A 14,930-nucleotide genomic window follows, 5' to 3' on the forward strand; every position below is an offset into this window, starting at 1 on the left:
AGGGAAGATGGAAGCTAGAGTCCAACAGCATCTGTAGTTCTGTTGAGTCAACCCCATATGTTCCCACTCAACCACTTCAATCACTGGAACTGGCAATGTTACAGGTGCCACAAAATACTTGTTCTGCACTTGTAAGGAATCAATCTTGTTATGTGGTGGCACCTCCTGAGAGATAGATGGATGCAAAAGATGGAAGAATGCCTCTTATTTAGAAGAGACATTCCCAAGAGAGACAGAGAGAAACGGAGGGAGGCTGTGGAACTGTTTCCCTCTATGCATTGTTGGACTCCCAACTCCCATCAGCCCCAGCCAGGATGGCCAACAGACTGAGGATGATGGGAACTGTAGTCTGGCAATATCCAAAGGGTTCCCCACTCCTAATCTGAAGAATGAGGAGATATGTGAAATTGGTCTTTTATAAAGGCCTATGCTCTGGGTGTAGAAGGCAACTGTGCCTTACTCCACACACAGTTTTGCTTATGACTGTTAAAATCTAATATCTTTTCTCTTGAAGGTAAAACTCTGGCCTACGGAATCCCTCTAGTACAGGCCTTGCAAAGAGCAGAGCCAAAAATAAAGGTGAGTGTGTTGAAATGGGCTTTCTCTCTCTCCACCTTGTAAAAAAGAATAGCCGGTTTTCTCAACCACTTCATATTTATCAGTAATTCTCACAACAACCTTGGATGATGTCTTTAAGGCGGAGAGCATCCCCCCCACCAGGACCAAGGACTGCTGTTCTTGTGCCTTTCACTTATGGGAGGATGCTTGCTGTTTTAAAAATGACTATGAAGGTTGAGTTCATTGGCATGACTTGTGGCTCCCTCAGAGATTTTCTGATAGTCCCTGAAAAAGCTCTTCTGGAAGCACCATGTGAGAAAAGAGAGTGATCCAAGCAGACTCTGGCACTGTGGGGAATTGTGGCATGCTGGGTCGGTCGAAGATGACAAGGGCTCTTTCCCTTCTCTCTCGCGTTCCTCTGTGTCCAATGTTGCCACTTACCCTATGCCTCTTGTTTCCATAGCGTAGTGATGGTCCGTATGCTCTCGTACTGGTCCCAACCAGGGAGGTAAGTTGCTGGGCATTTGTGGTTAACTCCTAACCACACCGGTTTCATGGTTAGTAATGTTGCTAGGGGGGCAGCAGGCAGCCTTCAACCTAATTGCATGTGGGTAACAAAGAGAGGGGCACAGAGAGAGGGAAGGGGTGGTTGAAAGGGGGGAAGGAGAGAGAGAGAAGGGGTGGGGAGGAGAAGGGGAGGAGAGAGAAAGAAGGGTGGTAGAGAGTGCTTGCTCTGCATGCAGAAGATCTCAGGTTCCATACCCAACAGGTCCTGGTAGGACTGGGAAGGATTCCCTGCTTGAAACCCTGAGGAGCTGCTGCCAGCCAGTGTAGACAGTGTTGAGCTAGCTGGACCCACTAGCCTGACTGGGTATACCACTGGAAGGAGTGCAGAAAGAAGAAATGCCATGGTGCATCTTCACTAATGAAACTGGACACCTTCAGTGGCCCCACCTGCAATAAAACATGTCTCTCTCATATTGGCCTCTACAGCCATAGCAGATGCCGTAACTCTCCAGTGGTTTGACTTTACCCCCTATGGCACAGTCTTCCATTGTCTCTTGAGACAGACAAATGCAAACAACAACAATAGCAAGAGAGCCAATGGCTTTCAAGCTTTTTGAGTCCATGGCTGCCTTGACCAACTCCATTCCTTCTGTGGCACCCTGTGCAGGTCAGGAGCCCGGTTATGTCACCCCTTGCCTGCAGAGCTGGCAGCCTCTCACCCTTTTTTGAACACCCTCCTTTGTGGAGTGTTCCCTCAGCCTCTTTCCTTCTCTGTTCTCGGGGGTCCTCCGGGCAACTACTGTTACCGCCCTTGATCTCTGAGCTGCCCCCACCCACCCCAAGGAGAGGTACCTCCTCACACTACCCCACAACGGCCTGGGAAGAGGATGCTCATAGCCCTAGTGGCCCATCAGAGATTGACCAAAGGTTAACATGGGGCCAGCACCTTACCTTGGGTGGCAGCAGTGGGTGCTGCTGGGCCTGCATGGCGGAAAGGCTCCCCTTCAGCACCAGGCACTCGGCTCCCAGACAGGCCATGCACACAGCAAGCACAAGAAAGGCCAGCGCAATGCCTGCCTGCTTGCCCGGCCTCCCACTTGTCTATTCATTCCAAACAGCAAGTTGGTGGCTGGCTGGGTTCCCTCACCCGCTTGCTTACTCTGAGGCCTCCTCAGCTCCTGCCAACCAGCACCCCTTGGTCAGCCCAGAGCCAACATTCGCCTGGGGAGCTTGTAGCCAGGGCTGCTGCAACAAACAGCTGTGCAAGGCAGAGATGAGAGGGCATCAAGGGAGGGAGGGAAGGAAAGAGGGACAGAGGCCAGTGTTGCCTGTGGCACCCCTGAGCATCATTCAAGGCACCCCAGGGTGCCACAGCACACTGGTTGAAAACCACTGGTTTATGCCGAAGGAGAATGATGTTTTAATGCCGATTTTGTGTGAATGTGTATTAATTTGGTTTAATCCCTTCTTTTCTCCAGCTAGCTCTGCAGAGCTTTGAAACTGTCCAGAAACTGTTAAAGGTAAATATTTACTTTTGGGGAAGTAGGAATCATTTTAAGTTCTGTGTTGTTCAACTTTTGATTTCCTGATGTTGTTGGACTATAACTCCCATCATCTCCAGCCAGCTTAGCCCTATATTCAGGGGTGATGGAAGTTGTGGTCCACAGGTGTCATGAGACCCATGGTTGAAGATACTGTTTAGAGAAGGAGATATGAGATAATCGGAGAGAAGCTTGGGGTGCAGAGAGGTAGCTAGAGGTTCCTCAATCCTCTTCAGTTTCCCCCCTCTGTCTTGGGATGGGGGATTCTGAATGGTCAAATTCAGCATACATTGGCCATGCTTGCCCAATAGAATGTAAAGTTTAGCAATGGTTCTGATATTGCACAGCCTTTGTATAGCACTGTATTAACGCATACTATAATGGGTGCATGTGTCTCTCTGCACCTACAATAGTTCCCAGGTCACTTGGAGGCAAATGCATGCTTGCCATAGGTAATCAGCTGTGCTGTTTGGGGGCAAGGGGTGCATGTTCATGTAACATTAAGCCATCGTTTAGCATTACTTCCTTACAAGACCAACATCATGGACAAAGGTGGGATCTTGTTCGCATTGACTTGTCCGTTAACTAATGGTGACTGGTGTTCATTGGGACTAGTGGGACAGAAGGCAGGGACCCCAAACAGTATGTGGAGGCAGAGCCAACTCATTCTAGTTTTGATCCCATTCTTCTCCCTGCTAAGTTCTGAAAGGGCAAAACTAAGACCCAGGAGGAGGAAGCTGACAGGCTAGATGAAAGTAAGAAGGCAGGCAGTGAGGGCTGGCAGGAGGAAGATTGCGGAGGTGGGACTTGAATTAGTTGGCTCTGCCTGTCTTAGGCTCTGTCTCTGCCTACAGTTGGTCTCCCTGTCTTCCACCCTACCATTCCCATCAGCCACCACTGCCTGGCTCTTTACATCTCTGTGTGTACTGGCCATGCCTCCTGATAGAAAGGAGCACGTTAGATCAGTCACATACAGAGATGCAGCAGAGACACTCCACTGTGGATAAGTGCCTTGTGCTTACATTATTCTACAAGGGACAACACTAGAGGCAGAAGCTGACAGCCAAGGCGCCACCACCCCTGGATGGGTTGTAAGGGAGAAGGCAAGCAGGGGTGGACTGTCTGGGAGCAGACTGAGGTTAGTGGGACATTGCCCCATTCATCCTAATGGGCCAGTCTCCACTGCTTTGAAATAACCCCTGAGGATTCTGGAGCATGTTCTAGGGCACTCACTTGATTCACATCACATCCTGGCCTGTGCCCCTTCTATCTTAAGCTGTGTGAACTGAGGGGGCTTGCTAGAACATATCCAACTCTCCCCTGGGCTTTGCAGATGGCATGTGGATCATATATAGAGAGCAAGTTGGGTAGGGGGTGTTTGACCCTCCAGATGTTCCTGTACTACAGCCCCCATTATCTTTGGCCAGGCTTGCTGTAGCTGATGGGAGTTGTAGTTCAGCAGCAGCAGGAGGGCCAAAGGTTCCCCACACCTGATAATAGAGTCAAAAGGAACTTCAGAGATCATGTGGTCTCCTGGTCAATGCAGGAATCAGTGCAAGAAGACCACTGGGGTGTTGCTGGACTGCTTTTGTTTTCGAAGGAAAGCCTGTCTGCTTCCTGTCGCTCATTGTCGAACTCCCTGCCTTTGCAACTTGGTTTGAAATGTGAGTGCCCCACTTTCTCAGTTATCCACCACACTTCCTTCCTTCCCCCTCCTCCATTTAGCCCTTTACCTGGATTGTTCCTGGCGTGTTGATGGGAGGAGAGAAGAAAAAGTCTGAGAAAGCCAGGTAGGACATCACTTTCATAAAACCTGTAGGGGTTCTTTTTTTTTTAGTTCACTCTTTCCCCTCCAGTCCCTTTCATCTGCCACTCTCTTTCTCCCAGGGTGCCTTTTTTTTATTAGTGGGGAGAGAGTGACTTTGGATCAGGCTGTGAGTACCCCCCACTGTGGATCTTACAAAAAACGGACAGCTGAGCCAGCAGGAAGTGTGTTCATCTTTCTCTCTCTGGTTGTAAAATGTTGATGAGCTTCTTTAGCCTGTGATCCCTGTCGGTGTGTGTAAGATTCTTTCTCTACTCTTCCCCGCTCCCCTCACCCCCAAAAAAGATCTGCTGTTCCACCCAGGTCTCTTGCAAGCTCTTCTGTTTGCTCAACTGATGGGACAGGGAAGGACTATATCTCAGTGGCAGAGAATCTGTCCTTTGTTCAACCTGCAGGTTGGACTGGGAATGTTCTCAGTGTCTGATACTGAGCTAGATGAACCCAATTGTCTGACTCAGTATAAGGCAACTTCTTATGACAAGAACAGGGATCTTAGAAGTTATTTTTTAGAGGTAAGGACTGTGACTCAGTGGTAGAGCATCTGTTTTCCATACAGGAAGTCCCCCGTTCAATCCCTAGCATCTCCAGGTACGGTTGGGAATGTGCCCTGCCTGAAACCCTAGATGATGCTCAGCTAGAAGGACCAATTGTCTGACTAGGTATAACACAGCTTCCTATTTGTTTGGAACTATGTCATGCTTTTTTAAGAGGGAAGGACTGCACCAACAGTGCTAGAGCATCTGTTTTGCATGCAGAAGGTCCCAGGTTCAATCCAGATGGGTTTGGGGATGACCCCTGCTTGAAATTTTTGAGAACTGCTGCCAATCAACAAAGACAATACTGTGCTTGAACCAGTGGTTTGACCTCTGTATAAGGCAGCTTCCTATGTTGCCATTTTGCAGTAAGAAAGTGTGTGTGTCTTTCTTAAGAGTCAGAAAAGGGCAGCTTAGATGCCACTCCCATTGGGCCCTTCAAGCATGACTAATGGTCAAGGATGACAGGAGCTCTTGCACAGCGACATCCAGAGGATCACCATGTTGGGTATCCTTGCCTTAGATCTTCTGGGGAAATTCTGCACAAGCTAAACAAGAAGCAGCCACCCCTGTACAGCCACCCTTCCCTCTGCCATTTGTGAAGCAACAGCCATGAGCTGCTTTAAACATCTTGTGAAGACTAATCTTTTTCCCGACCCGTAAGATTGTACCCCTTTAAAGTTTATCTTGAGTTCCTTATTTTTAAATTTGTTTTTACGTGCTTTCATGCTACTGTTTTACTGATTTATGTCAATTTTTTCTTTCAACCATGATGTTTGCTATCTTTATGCTGTGTTCTATTTAGAGCCTTTTCGGGTGGGGGGTTCCCATGTTTGGAAAATGGGAGAGTTACCTGTTCTGGATGGGGTTGTGCTCCCTCTGAAGGACTAAGTTCATGGTTTGGACAGGGGTAGCCTCACCGCTATAGAACCTAGATTACTGTAATGCGTTCTAGGTGGGGTTGCCCTTGGGTCTGATTCGGTAGCTTCATCTGCTGCTGAATGCTGCAGCCACATTGCTGATGGGAGTTTTGGGTCAGGAACATGTGACACTAGTATTAAAAAAGCTGCACAGGCTGCCTACCTGCTACTGAGCCAGGATCAAGGTTCCTGTTTTGATTTGCAAAGTCCTGAACAACTTGGGTCCAGGATACCTCAAGGATTCTGGTTTGGAAGCAGATTCACCTGCGAGACGAAAACCATGAACCTTGGCAAACAAAGAGGTCCAGTGTGTTGTATGTGTCAGGATTAGAGATCACAAAGGGAGGGAGGAGCTTATGAACGAGGTGTGATCTTTTGTTAACAGTTAGTCTGTTTTACCCATGTGTTCAATCACTCTTCTTCTGATTTTTTTATTTAATTTAAAATAGATTACGCAAAGGAATAAACATCCTAATTGCCACTCCTGGCCGCCTGGTGGACCATATCAACTCCACCAAATGCATTCACTTCCGCCACATCCAGTGGCTGATCCTGGATGAGGCAGACAGGTAAGCAGTCCTGGCTGCATCCTCAGTTGTTGGAAGTAGCTGCCCATGAGGGAGGTGGGATCTTTGAGACAACACACAGCAGGTAAGAACATTGGAAGCTGCCTTATATGGAGTCTGTCTAGCTCAGCACTGTCTACACTGACTGGGGGTGGCTCTCCAGGGTTTCCCCCAGCCCTTCCTGGCAGGAGATGGTAGGGACCGAGCCTGGGGCCTTCTGAGGATGCTCTGCTACTGAGATCCCATAATGCCAGGTTGCCACCATGAACCTGGAAAGTTGGATGTGTTACTTATCCTCGTGCTGTTCCTCCCCCCCCCTTATCTCTCACCTGTGTTTCAGGATCCTGGATCTGGGTTTTGAGAAGGCAGTCACTGCGATACTGAATGCCATAAATGCTGACGGTGAGAAGCGGCAAAACGTTCTTTTGTCGGCAACGCTTACAGATGGTAAGTGCTACATAGGTGCTCATATTTTCATTGCAGCAGCCACTGTGGGAGGAGGGGCAGATGGGGAAGTTCACCAGAAAGTTATTGGTTGCAGGGAACTTCTTCCCCCACCCCTACCTGCACCCACGCGACAGACCTGAGAGGGCCCCCAGCAGCTCTGGCAGGGGTGAGGGAACTTTTTTCGCCCAAGGACTGAATTCCTTTCTGAGCAGCTTTCTAGGGGCAATATGCCAGTGGTGGGTGGAGCCAGAGGCAAAGTGTGGGCTGAGCGCAAATGTAAATTTTACCTTTTTAGAATACACTAGTTTCCACACACACACACACATGATCAGAGTTCAAGGATATCTCTCAGCCAGGCTAAAGCACTCAAGAAGGGTATGGAGCAGAGCCAGTGAAGGCTGTGCTCTGGGGAGAGTTCCCAGGGCCAGGCAGAGGCCTAGAGGGCCACATTTGTTCCTGGCCCTGAGGTTCCCCACCCCTGAAATACAGTTTTCAACCAGTATCTCATTAATATTTGCAAGCTCCTCTGGGAGCCATTTCATGTTGAAGAACAGGATAAAGAAACAGTGATACTAAATAAATATTCCTCCCCTGCCTGAAACAGGAGTCTCGAGGTTAGCTGACATCAGCTTGCATGATCCTGTTTACATTTCCATTGCGGAAGGATCACTGGGGTCAAACACTTCCAAGACAGAAGCGTGTGCTAAGGAGGATGCTGGTGTCGCTCCAGTGAGCTTGGAACAAAGAGGATTTGCTGTACCGGAAAACCTCCAGCAGAATGTTGTGGTTGTCCCTAGCAAGCTAAGGCTTGTGACGCTGGCAGCATTTATCCTTGGGAAGTTGAAGGTGAGGTTCTAGTTCTGTTGGCTGACAGGTTAATGGGTGGGCCTTCCCCATATCTTTTCCTACAGTAGACTTAACATGACCCCTCTCTTAAGGGTTTGTGGTTTAGAATGTAATAACATAAGAAGTGATCAAGCTAGTGACCCATCTAGTCCAGCATCCTGCTCTCACGGTGGACAAAAATGAGGTGCCCCAGTGAGAAAGGACCTCCTGTGAGCAGGACACCAGCACAAGAGCAGTCTCCCATCTTGTGGCTTCCGTCGGCCAGTGTCCAAAAGCATTACTGCCTCTGACCATGGAGGCCAAACATAGTCATTGTGATTCGTAGCCACCAATAATAACCTTCTCCTCCATAAATTTGTCTCCTCCTCTTTGAAAACTACCCCAGTTGGTGGCCATTCTTACATCTTGTGAGAGCAAATGCCATAATTAGAGCGCTGTGCAAAGCAGTCCTTCCTTTTGTCTGCCCTGAATCTCCTGACGTCAGTTTCATTGGATGTCCTTGAATTTTAGTATTACAGTGGTACCTCGGGTTGCATACACTTCAGGTTACAGACGCTTCAGGTTACAGACTCCACTAACCCAGAAATAGTACCTCGGGTTAAGAACTTTACCTCAGGATGAGAACAGAAATCGCGTGGCGGCAGTGGGAGGCCCCCTTAGCTAAAGTGGTGCTTCAGGTTAAGAACAGTTTCAGGTTAAGAACGGACCTCCAGAACGAATTAAGTTCTTAACCTGAGGTGCCACTGTATATGGGGGGGATCTCTTTCCACTTCACTTCAGTCCAGCTTGGATCAGCCCGGTGGCCCATCTAGTCCAGCATCCTGTTCTCACAGTGGCCACCCAGATACCCATTATGGGAAGCCCACAAGGAGGACCTGAATTCAACAGCAACTCTCCCCTCCTGCAGTTCCCTGCAGTTGGTATTTAGAGGCCTACTAGTAGCCACCAATAGCTTTATCTTCTGTTAATTTCCCCCCACCCTCCTGCGGAATTCCACAGTACACTCAGCCCTTGATTTGTGTCTGTTCTTATTCCCACAGTTTGAAAAATGCAACAAGATGATTGTCTTCTTCTCCAGCTGTGAGCAGGTGGAGTTTCACCACACCCTCTTCCACAAAGTCTTGGCTGCGGACCTTGAGCAGCCATGGCTTCCTCCTTCGCCCTTGACGTTCGCACGCTTGCATGGTGACATGAAACAAGAGGTGAACTGCCCACTCTCCCAACTTCCCCATTCAGGAGCCGGCCAAAATTGGCTGAAGGTTTTCAAAGGCAATCAGGAATCCTGCTTCTTCCACATGCCATTTTTGGGATATTGTTCTTTAAAAAGAAATGGGGCTTATTCCTACTCAGAGTAAACTAACGGATAGCCCTGACTAAATTAGGTCTATTCTTTCAGTGGCTCTATTCTTGGATACTATCCACAGCCTAATAGTGAGTAAGTGGTCTGTCTAGCTTCAGTACTGACTGACTGGCAGCAACTCTCCAGGATTTCATACAGGGCACATTTCCCAGCCCTACCTGATGGTCCCGGGGATTGACCTTGGGACTCTCTGCATGCAAAGCAGCTGATCTGCCACTGAGCTGTGCTCCTTCTTGCGTGTGAGAGACGGAAGAAATGTGAGAGCTATTGGGTAGTGGTTAGAGAGTCAAACTAGGGCTGAGACGACACGGGGGTTCAAATCCTCACTCATCTATGAAGTTGTCATTGGACAACTTTGGTTTTCGAAAGGACTTGGGGGGCCTCAGTGGGGTGCCTAAACAGGAAGAGGCTCTGTCACATTTCCAAGTTGTGTTGCAACTGGTACACCTTGAGAAATAAAGAAGCTGCAGTTATGTCCTCGTCTGCTCCTTTCCCGTGGCACCTAGAAATGTGCTTTTCTTGCCCTTGGAATTCCCAACCTCTCTCCAACCCGAGAGAGGCAGAGTAGGCTTGGCCTCGCCTGATGCAAACCCCAGTTGTTAAGACAACCAACATACCATTCCAAAGCCAGCAGCAGAGGGAAGATCCTGTCTTTTAGGGCCCAATGTGCAATTAGCCCTCTGTATCTTCGAATTAAGGGCATTAATGGAACTAAATTGTGCCTCCCATACAGCACTGCTGGGCACAGGCTGGTCTCATCAATACAAGTTCCTTTGCTTGGGGTTTGAGGGCAGCTTGGCCTAGTTGCTTTCTTTGGCGCACACTGGTGCATCTAGTTCTGTCCTCTTCCATGCCTATTCTGCTCTCATTAATTATCAGCCCTGACCCCAGCTGGCAGAGTTTATTTCTAAAACCTCTGCACTTTAGGTGCAAAAGTGCCTTTAATATGATATGCAGATTTGGCTCTTAGGAAATTGCCTTATAATATATCGAGTGACACCACTGGTCTGTCAAGGCTTTATTGTTACTGCCAATGGACAGCATTATGTAAACAAGAACAGGTGAGGTCTCTGCAGACTGGAGGTAGCCAAATGTTCCCATCTTCACAAAAAAAGGGGAGGGGGAGAGAAGACCCAGGTACCTACTGACTTTTGAACTTGACATCAGTACCAGGAAAGGTCCTAGAACAGTCGTTCTGTGAGCACTTAGAAAAGGATATTGTGAATACTAAGACCCAGCACAGGTTTCTCAAAAACACGTTAGGCCAGACAAATCTCATTTCTTTTTTTGATGGAGTTACCAGCTTGGTGGAATTCTGTGGACATAGTATATCTTGATTTCAGTAAGGCTTTTGACAAAATCCCCCATGATATTCCTGCAAAGAAGGTGGTAAGATGTGAGTTGAATGAGGTAACTTGTTAGGTGGATTTGTAGCCAGAGCCCATACTAGCCCTTGAAGGCTAGTGTGACAGTAAATTAGTTAATTTAAAATCTACCAGTCACTATTAGAGGGGAAAGCCATGTCATCCCCATTGCAGAACTAAGATAGTATCTAACCAACAAGTTTTCCCATTGCCTAGCCCCTTGTGTTGAAATCCCCCTCAATGATTAACCAATTAAATGGCTTTAATTAATCTACTTATTTGTGTAGCACTATCCAAGTACAGTTTTTGTTACAGCAGTATAAGATAGGTCCCTGCTGCAAGGAGCTTACAGTATAAATAATTAAAAAACCAATTAAACATGCATCATATTTGGTTATTTATAATTAGTTTGCATAATCTTTTTTTCCTCAGCCTCTCACATTGACAGGTCTCATAGGCTCTATCCAAACCCCCAAATCCTTTGTAACCTTTCATGATCCATGTCCTGCCCATCTACAGGATTCATTTTGCTCACGAAGCACATGGATGCTTGCTTCATAAATCCCTTCATTTCTTTTAGGAGAGGACGTCTGTCTTTCAGGACTTCTTGCAATCAAAGACGAGCATTTTACTCTGCACAGTAAGTTACTGGATAATAAGTTGACAGGAGCGGTTGAGCAGTGTATCGCACCATGTAAGTTGGAGTTAACTCTACATTAGCAAAACAGGATATGCACAGGAGTGGCATGTCTGATGAGCACAGCAACTCAGGTCTTGTCCCCATGAGGCAGTTGCTGAGACTAAAAGTCCTGTCTCTCCACAGCCGGTTATGTCTCCTCCTCTGCAGGGTTTTTCCCCAAGTGGTCAGAGACTGTTCCTGCGTGCCTGTCTTTGCTTCTCCCACTTTATGCCTCTCCTGGTTCTGGGAGACCGGGGGGGGGGGCGGGGAGGTAACTTATCGCAGCAGGAGGGGGAGACACTCATACCGCTTCACAAGCCTGACTCATCTCTGCTTCTTTGCTTCCTTCCTTTTCTACTTCAGCTTCTACCTCTGATTCTGGTCTGCTGTCTGTCACAGACTCTCCCCGCTCCCTAAGCCCTGTTACCGCTTCAGCTTCTGGCACCTCCTCCTCCTTCCTCTTCTCTCTCTGACCACTCATCATCATCCAACCCCTACTACCACAACTCTGAGTCTTCTCCCCTTGAGGTTTCCCCAGCTGGTTCCTCCCACCATTCTTTAGCATCCGACCAGTCCCTGGCATAGCTTTGAATATGAGCAAGTATAATTGACACCCAGTTTATCTTGTCATCTGGCAGGGAAGGGCATGGAATGAATTCAGGGTAAGAGGAGTCCAAAATAGAGGAGGAGTGAGGACTGCATGCCCAGTGGATTTCCAGTTGCCATGTCTATTGTCTGTCTAGTCCTGATTAACTTAGAAAACTAAGAATACTGAGATCAAAGCACAAGAACCTGTTTTATTATAAACTCAAACTCGCTTCAAGGGCGGATAGAAGACCATCACTGCTTGTGGGATGCTAGTAACCTTTCTCTCTACTGCTTCAGACTGCTGCATCACTACACAATTTGCTCACTTAGCCATGGCAGCTGTTAAGCCTGGGAAATCTGTGTGTCTCAGTGATGGCTGCCTACCATAAATGTGTAAATTAACAGCAATCAGGACCCATTGGAGCTGAAAAGTTCTGGCCACCTCTGACGTTCTGGGTTGCCATAACGTGGCTTTGCTTGATGATTATTTTTTTTAAATTGGAAAATGGTTGCAAGTTTTGGGAATAGGAGCAAGGTGGGCATCAAAGAGTCCTGCTGGATCAGGCCCAAAGCTCCAGCAGCTAATTCCCTTCCACTGCTGATAATTTCCAGTGCCTTTAGTTGCTCACTAACCAAGCAGGAAGAGTGTAGCCTTCTCTTCTTGTCTGTCCTCTGCATCCATATTTAGCAGCAGACTGCCCTTGGGTATAGCAGCTGTATTTCCAATTGCCAGAGCTGTAATGTGGCTAGTCCTTATGGATTTCCAGTTGCCATAGTTGAGGTCCTGTTTGTGGGCTTCCCATTGGGACATCTGGTTGGCCACTGTGAGAACAGAATGCTGGAGTAACCTGGCCTCCCTTTATTTGAACAAGCAGGAATGGCCAGCCGTACTGTTTGGGACCGTTTGGTGCAGCTACAGCAGTCTACCTCCAATGAAAGACTTTTTATGTGTTTTTTTTTTGTTTCGATTTTGAATTCCTACTATCTGAGTAGTGAGGAAAGCTGCTTGGATTTTCTGCCTTCGGATCCCAAAATTATCTTCTCCTGAGAAGTATAAAGCCTATGCTTCAGACTTTCTCTAGAGTGCGTGAGTCCCATGAGCTTGTGTTTGCCACTTGCTGTCGTAACCAGTATGTTTCCCCTGGATCTCCTGTTTATTTCCCTGTGCCAGTTTCTATGGCACAAAAACAATAATGGCAACCACACCCCTCCAAAACCATGGAATTAATAGTAGAAGCCAACCTTTATTTGACTAGTGGGCATTTTTCAAATTTTCAGAGTGTTCGGGGTGCCTGTTAAAAAATGGCTGCCATGGAGTGGGCATGTCATGACACAAAAATGATTTATGTGGAGCACAGCATAACACAGAATTGAATAGAGAACCACCCCCAACAACTGTGCTTACCATGGGAAGTCAGCTATGCCCTATTGGTCCTGATTATGTACATCACACACACACACACACACACACACACACACACACACACACACACAGACAGACAGACTGTTGCTGTCTAATAACAAGGAGCATTCCTCAGTATGAGGAAAAATATATGAGGTAGCCATGCAGCATTCCTCAGTATGAGGAAAAATATATGAGGTAGCTATGCAGAAATCGCTTAGTGTGTGCCTGCACATTTTGCCGTATAACTTTCTTTCTAGAAGGGCTGGAGACTTGCTTTTTGTAAAAATAATAATGAAAAATCAGTCTGGGGCACCTGACCAGAGGCAGCCCTGTAAACCTTCAAGCTTGATAACCCCTGGTGTAGACAATACTGAGCTAGATGGCTCACCAGAGCTTCCTATGCTGTTCCTATGCAGTAATTGTAATTTTTCCCCTAAACACGCCAATTAACGTTTGAAAAACAGACCAGGGCTTCTCTTGCGAAATGTCTGTGCTTTCTCCTTCACTGAAGTTCTTTGCTTGCCTTTCTCAGGGAGGTGCCTCTGCTTTTTTAGGGGGGGGGGGAGCAAGTTCAGTGAGAGGAAGATCATTTTGGAGATTTGTTTGCCTGTTAACTCCATCACGCTAACTCATCCTGCCAGTTTTCTGGCGGGCGCGGCCAAACGCTTTCGCCCTCTGACAGCTTTCTGCGCTCTCCCCCTCTCCTTCCTCCTCCAATCGTGCAGCCCAATCTGTCACTTGGCCGACGGGGGTCCCTTCCCCGCTGATGGCTTTCGACACTCAGCTGTAATGACTCTTGGCAGGCTGGGAAGTCATGAGAGCTCCTACCTTCCGCTTGGCCCTCTCTCTCCCCACCCTCCGACTCTGCCTCTCTTTCGCGCTTCCCCCTGTTTTAGCTAAAGCGCTTTGTGTGTGCCTCTTTTTGGTAAATAAATGAGTCATTTTAATCCAACTGACAGCCTGGCACCTGAACGAGCTGCCTTCCATCTGCACCTTCTCGGCCTTGCGGAGGCTGCCAATTGTCAAGACTAAGGCCTTCAAGGCCTCACCACTGAGTGCCCTTTCAGGAACGACTTCATCAGATTTCTTTCTCTCTCTTCTGTCCCTAAATCTTGGGGATGTTGGTGGGTCCTGAACATTGGGGTTGTACACAGGATCCAAATTTGGAAAGATTTTTAAAACACCCCTGCCTCAGCTCCAGAGCTCCAGCGGTGGAGATGGAAGTGCAGCAAAGACAGAAAACTAACTTTGAGCCCTTGCCATTCATGGTATTTATACCAGGCCAAGCCAGTCTAGAGGCTTCGTACTACTGGTAAGACATGGGTGCTGCTGTTCCTTTCTCCACCTAATGGGGGCTTTATGTGCACATAGTCCCAGTCACTGCATGTAGACCCCCAGCCTTTGCTCACAAGGGACCTTTTTGATTGCAAGGTTGCTGATAACAAATTTTGTGGCCTCTTAAGCCACCAAGCTCACTGATTTTTCTTTTACTTCCTGTGCGAAAACTCCAGCCTACTAGTCTCCCCACGTCCCACCCCTTCACAAGCCCCACCCTCTTTTTCTGCAGGCCACGCCTTCTCAGCAACCTTGCTTCAAATCCTTCTCCGGTGTTTTTCGCCTGGCAGAGATGTGTCTTTGAACTCTAATACAGTGGTACCTCGGGTTAAGTACTTAATTCGTTCCGGAGGTCCATACTTAACCTGAAACTGTTCTTAACCTGAAGCACCACTTTAGCTAATGGGGCCTCCTGCTGCCGCCGCGCTGCCAGAGCACGATTTCTGTTCTCATCCT

General features: G+C 47.8%; 1 protein-coding gene across 2 annotated transcripts in view; it reads left to right on the plus strand.

Moving 5' to 3' along the window:
- DDX31 (DEAD-box helicase 31) overlaps positions 1 to 14,930 on the plus strand; it is a 64,264-nt gene that overhangs the window by 6,756 nt on the left and 42,578 nt on the right. For both annotated transcript variants that reach the window (XM_081179203.1, XM_081179202.1), the window contains exons 6-14: positions 515 to 579; positions 1,022 to 1,066; positions 2,544 to 2,585; positions 4,332 to 4,396; positions 6,334 to 6,453; positions 6,791 to 6,897; positions 7,502 to 7,743; positions 8,784 to 8,945; positions 11,048 to 11,107. In XM_081179203.1, coding sequence (XP_081035329.1) covers positions 515 to 579; positions 1,022 to 1,066; positions 2,544 to 2,585; positions 4,332 to 4,396; positions 6,334 to 6,453; positions 6,791 to 6,897; positions 7,502 to 7,743; positions 8,784 to 8,945; positions 11,048 to 11,107 — 908 coding nt within the window. The remainder of the gene's footprint in view (positions 1 to 514; positions 580 to 1,021; positions 1,067 to 2,543; positions 2,586 to 4,331; positions 4,397 to 6,333; positions 6,454 to 6,790; positions 6,898 to 7,501; positions 7,744 to 8,783; positions 8,946 to 11,047; positions 11,108 to 14,930) is intronic.

Source organism: Podarcis bocagei (genome assembly GCF_964188305.1).
Source record: "Podarcis bocagei genome assembly, chromosome: Z".
Taxonomy (NCBI): domain Eukaryota; kingdom Metazoa; phylum Chordata; class Lepidosauria; order Squamata; family Lacertidae; genus Podarcis; species Podarcis bocagei.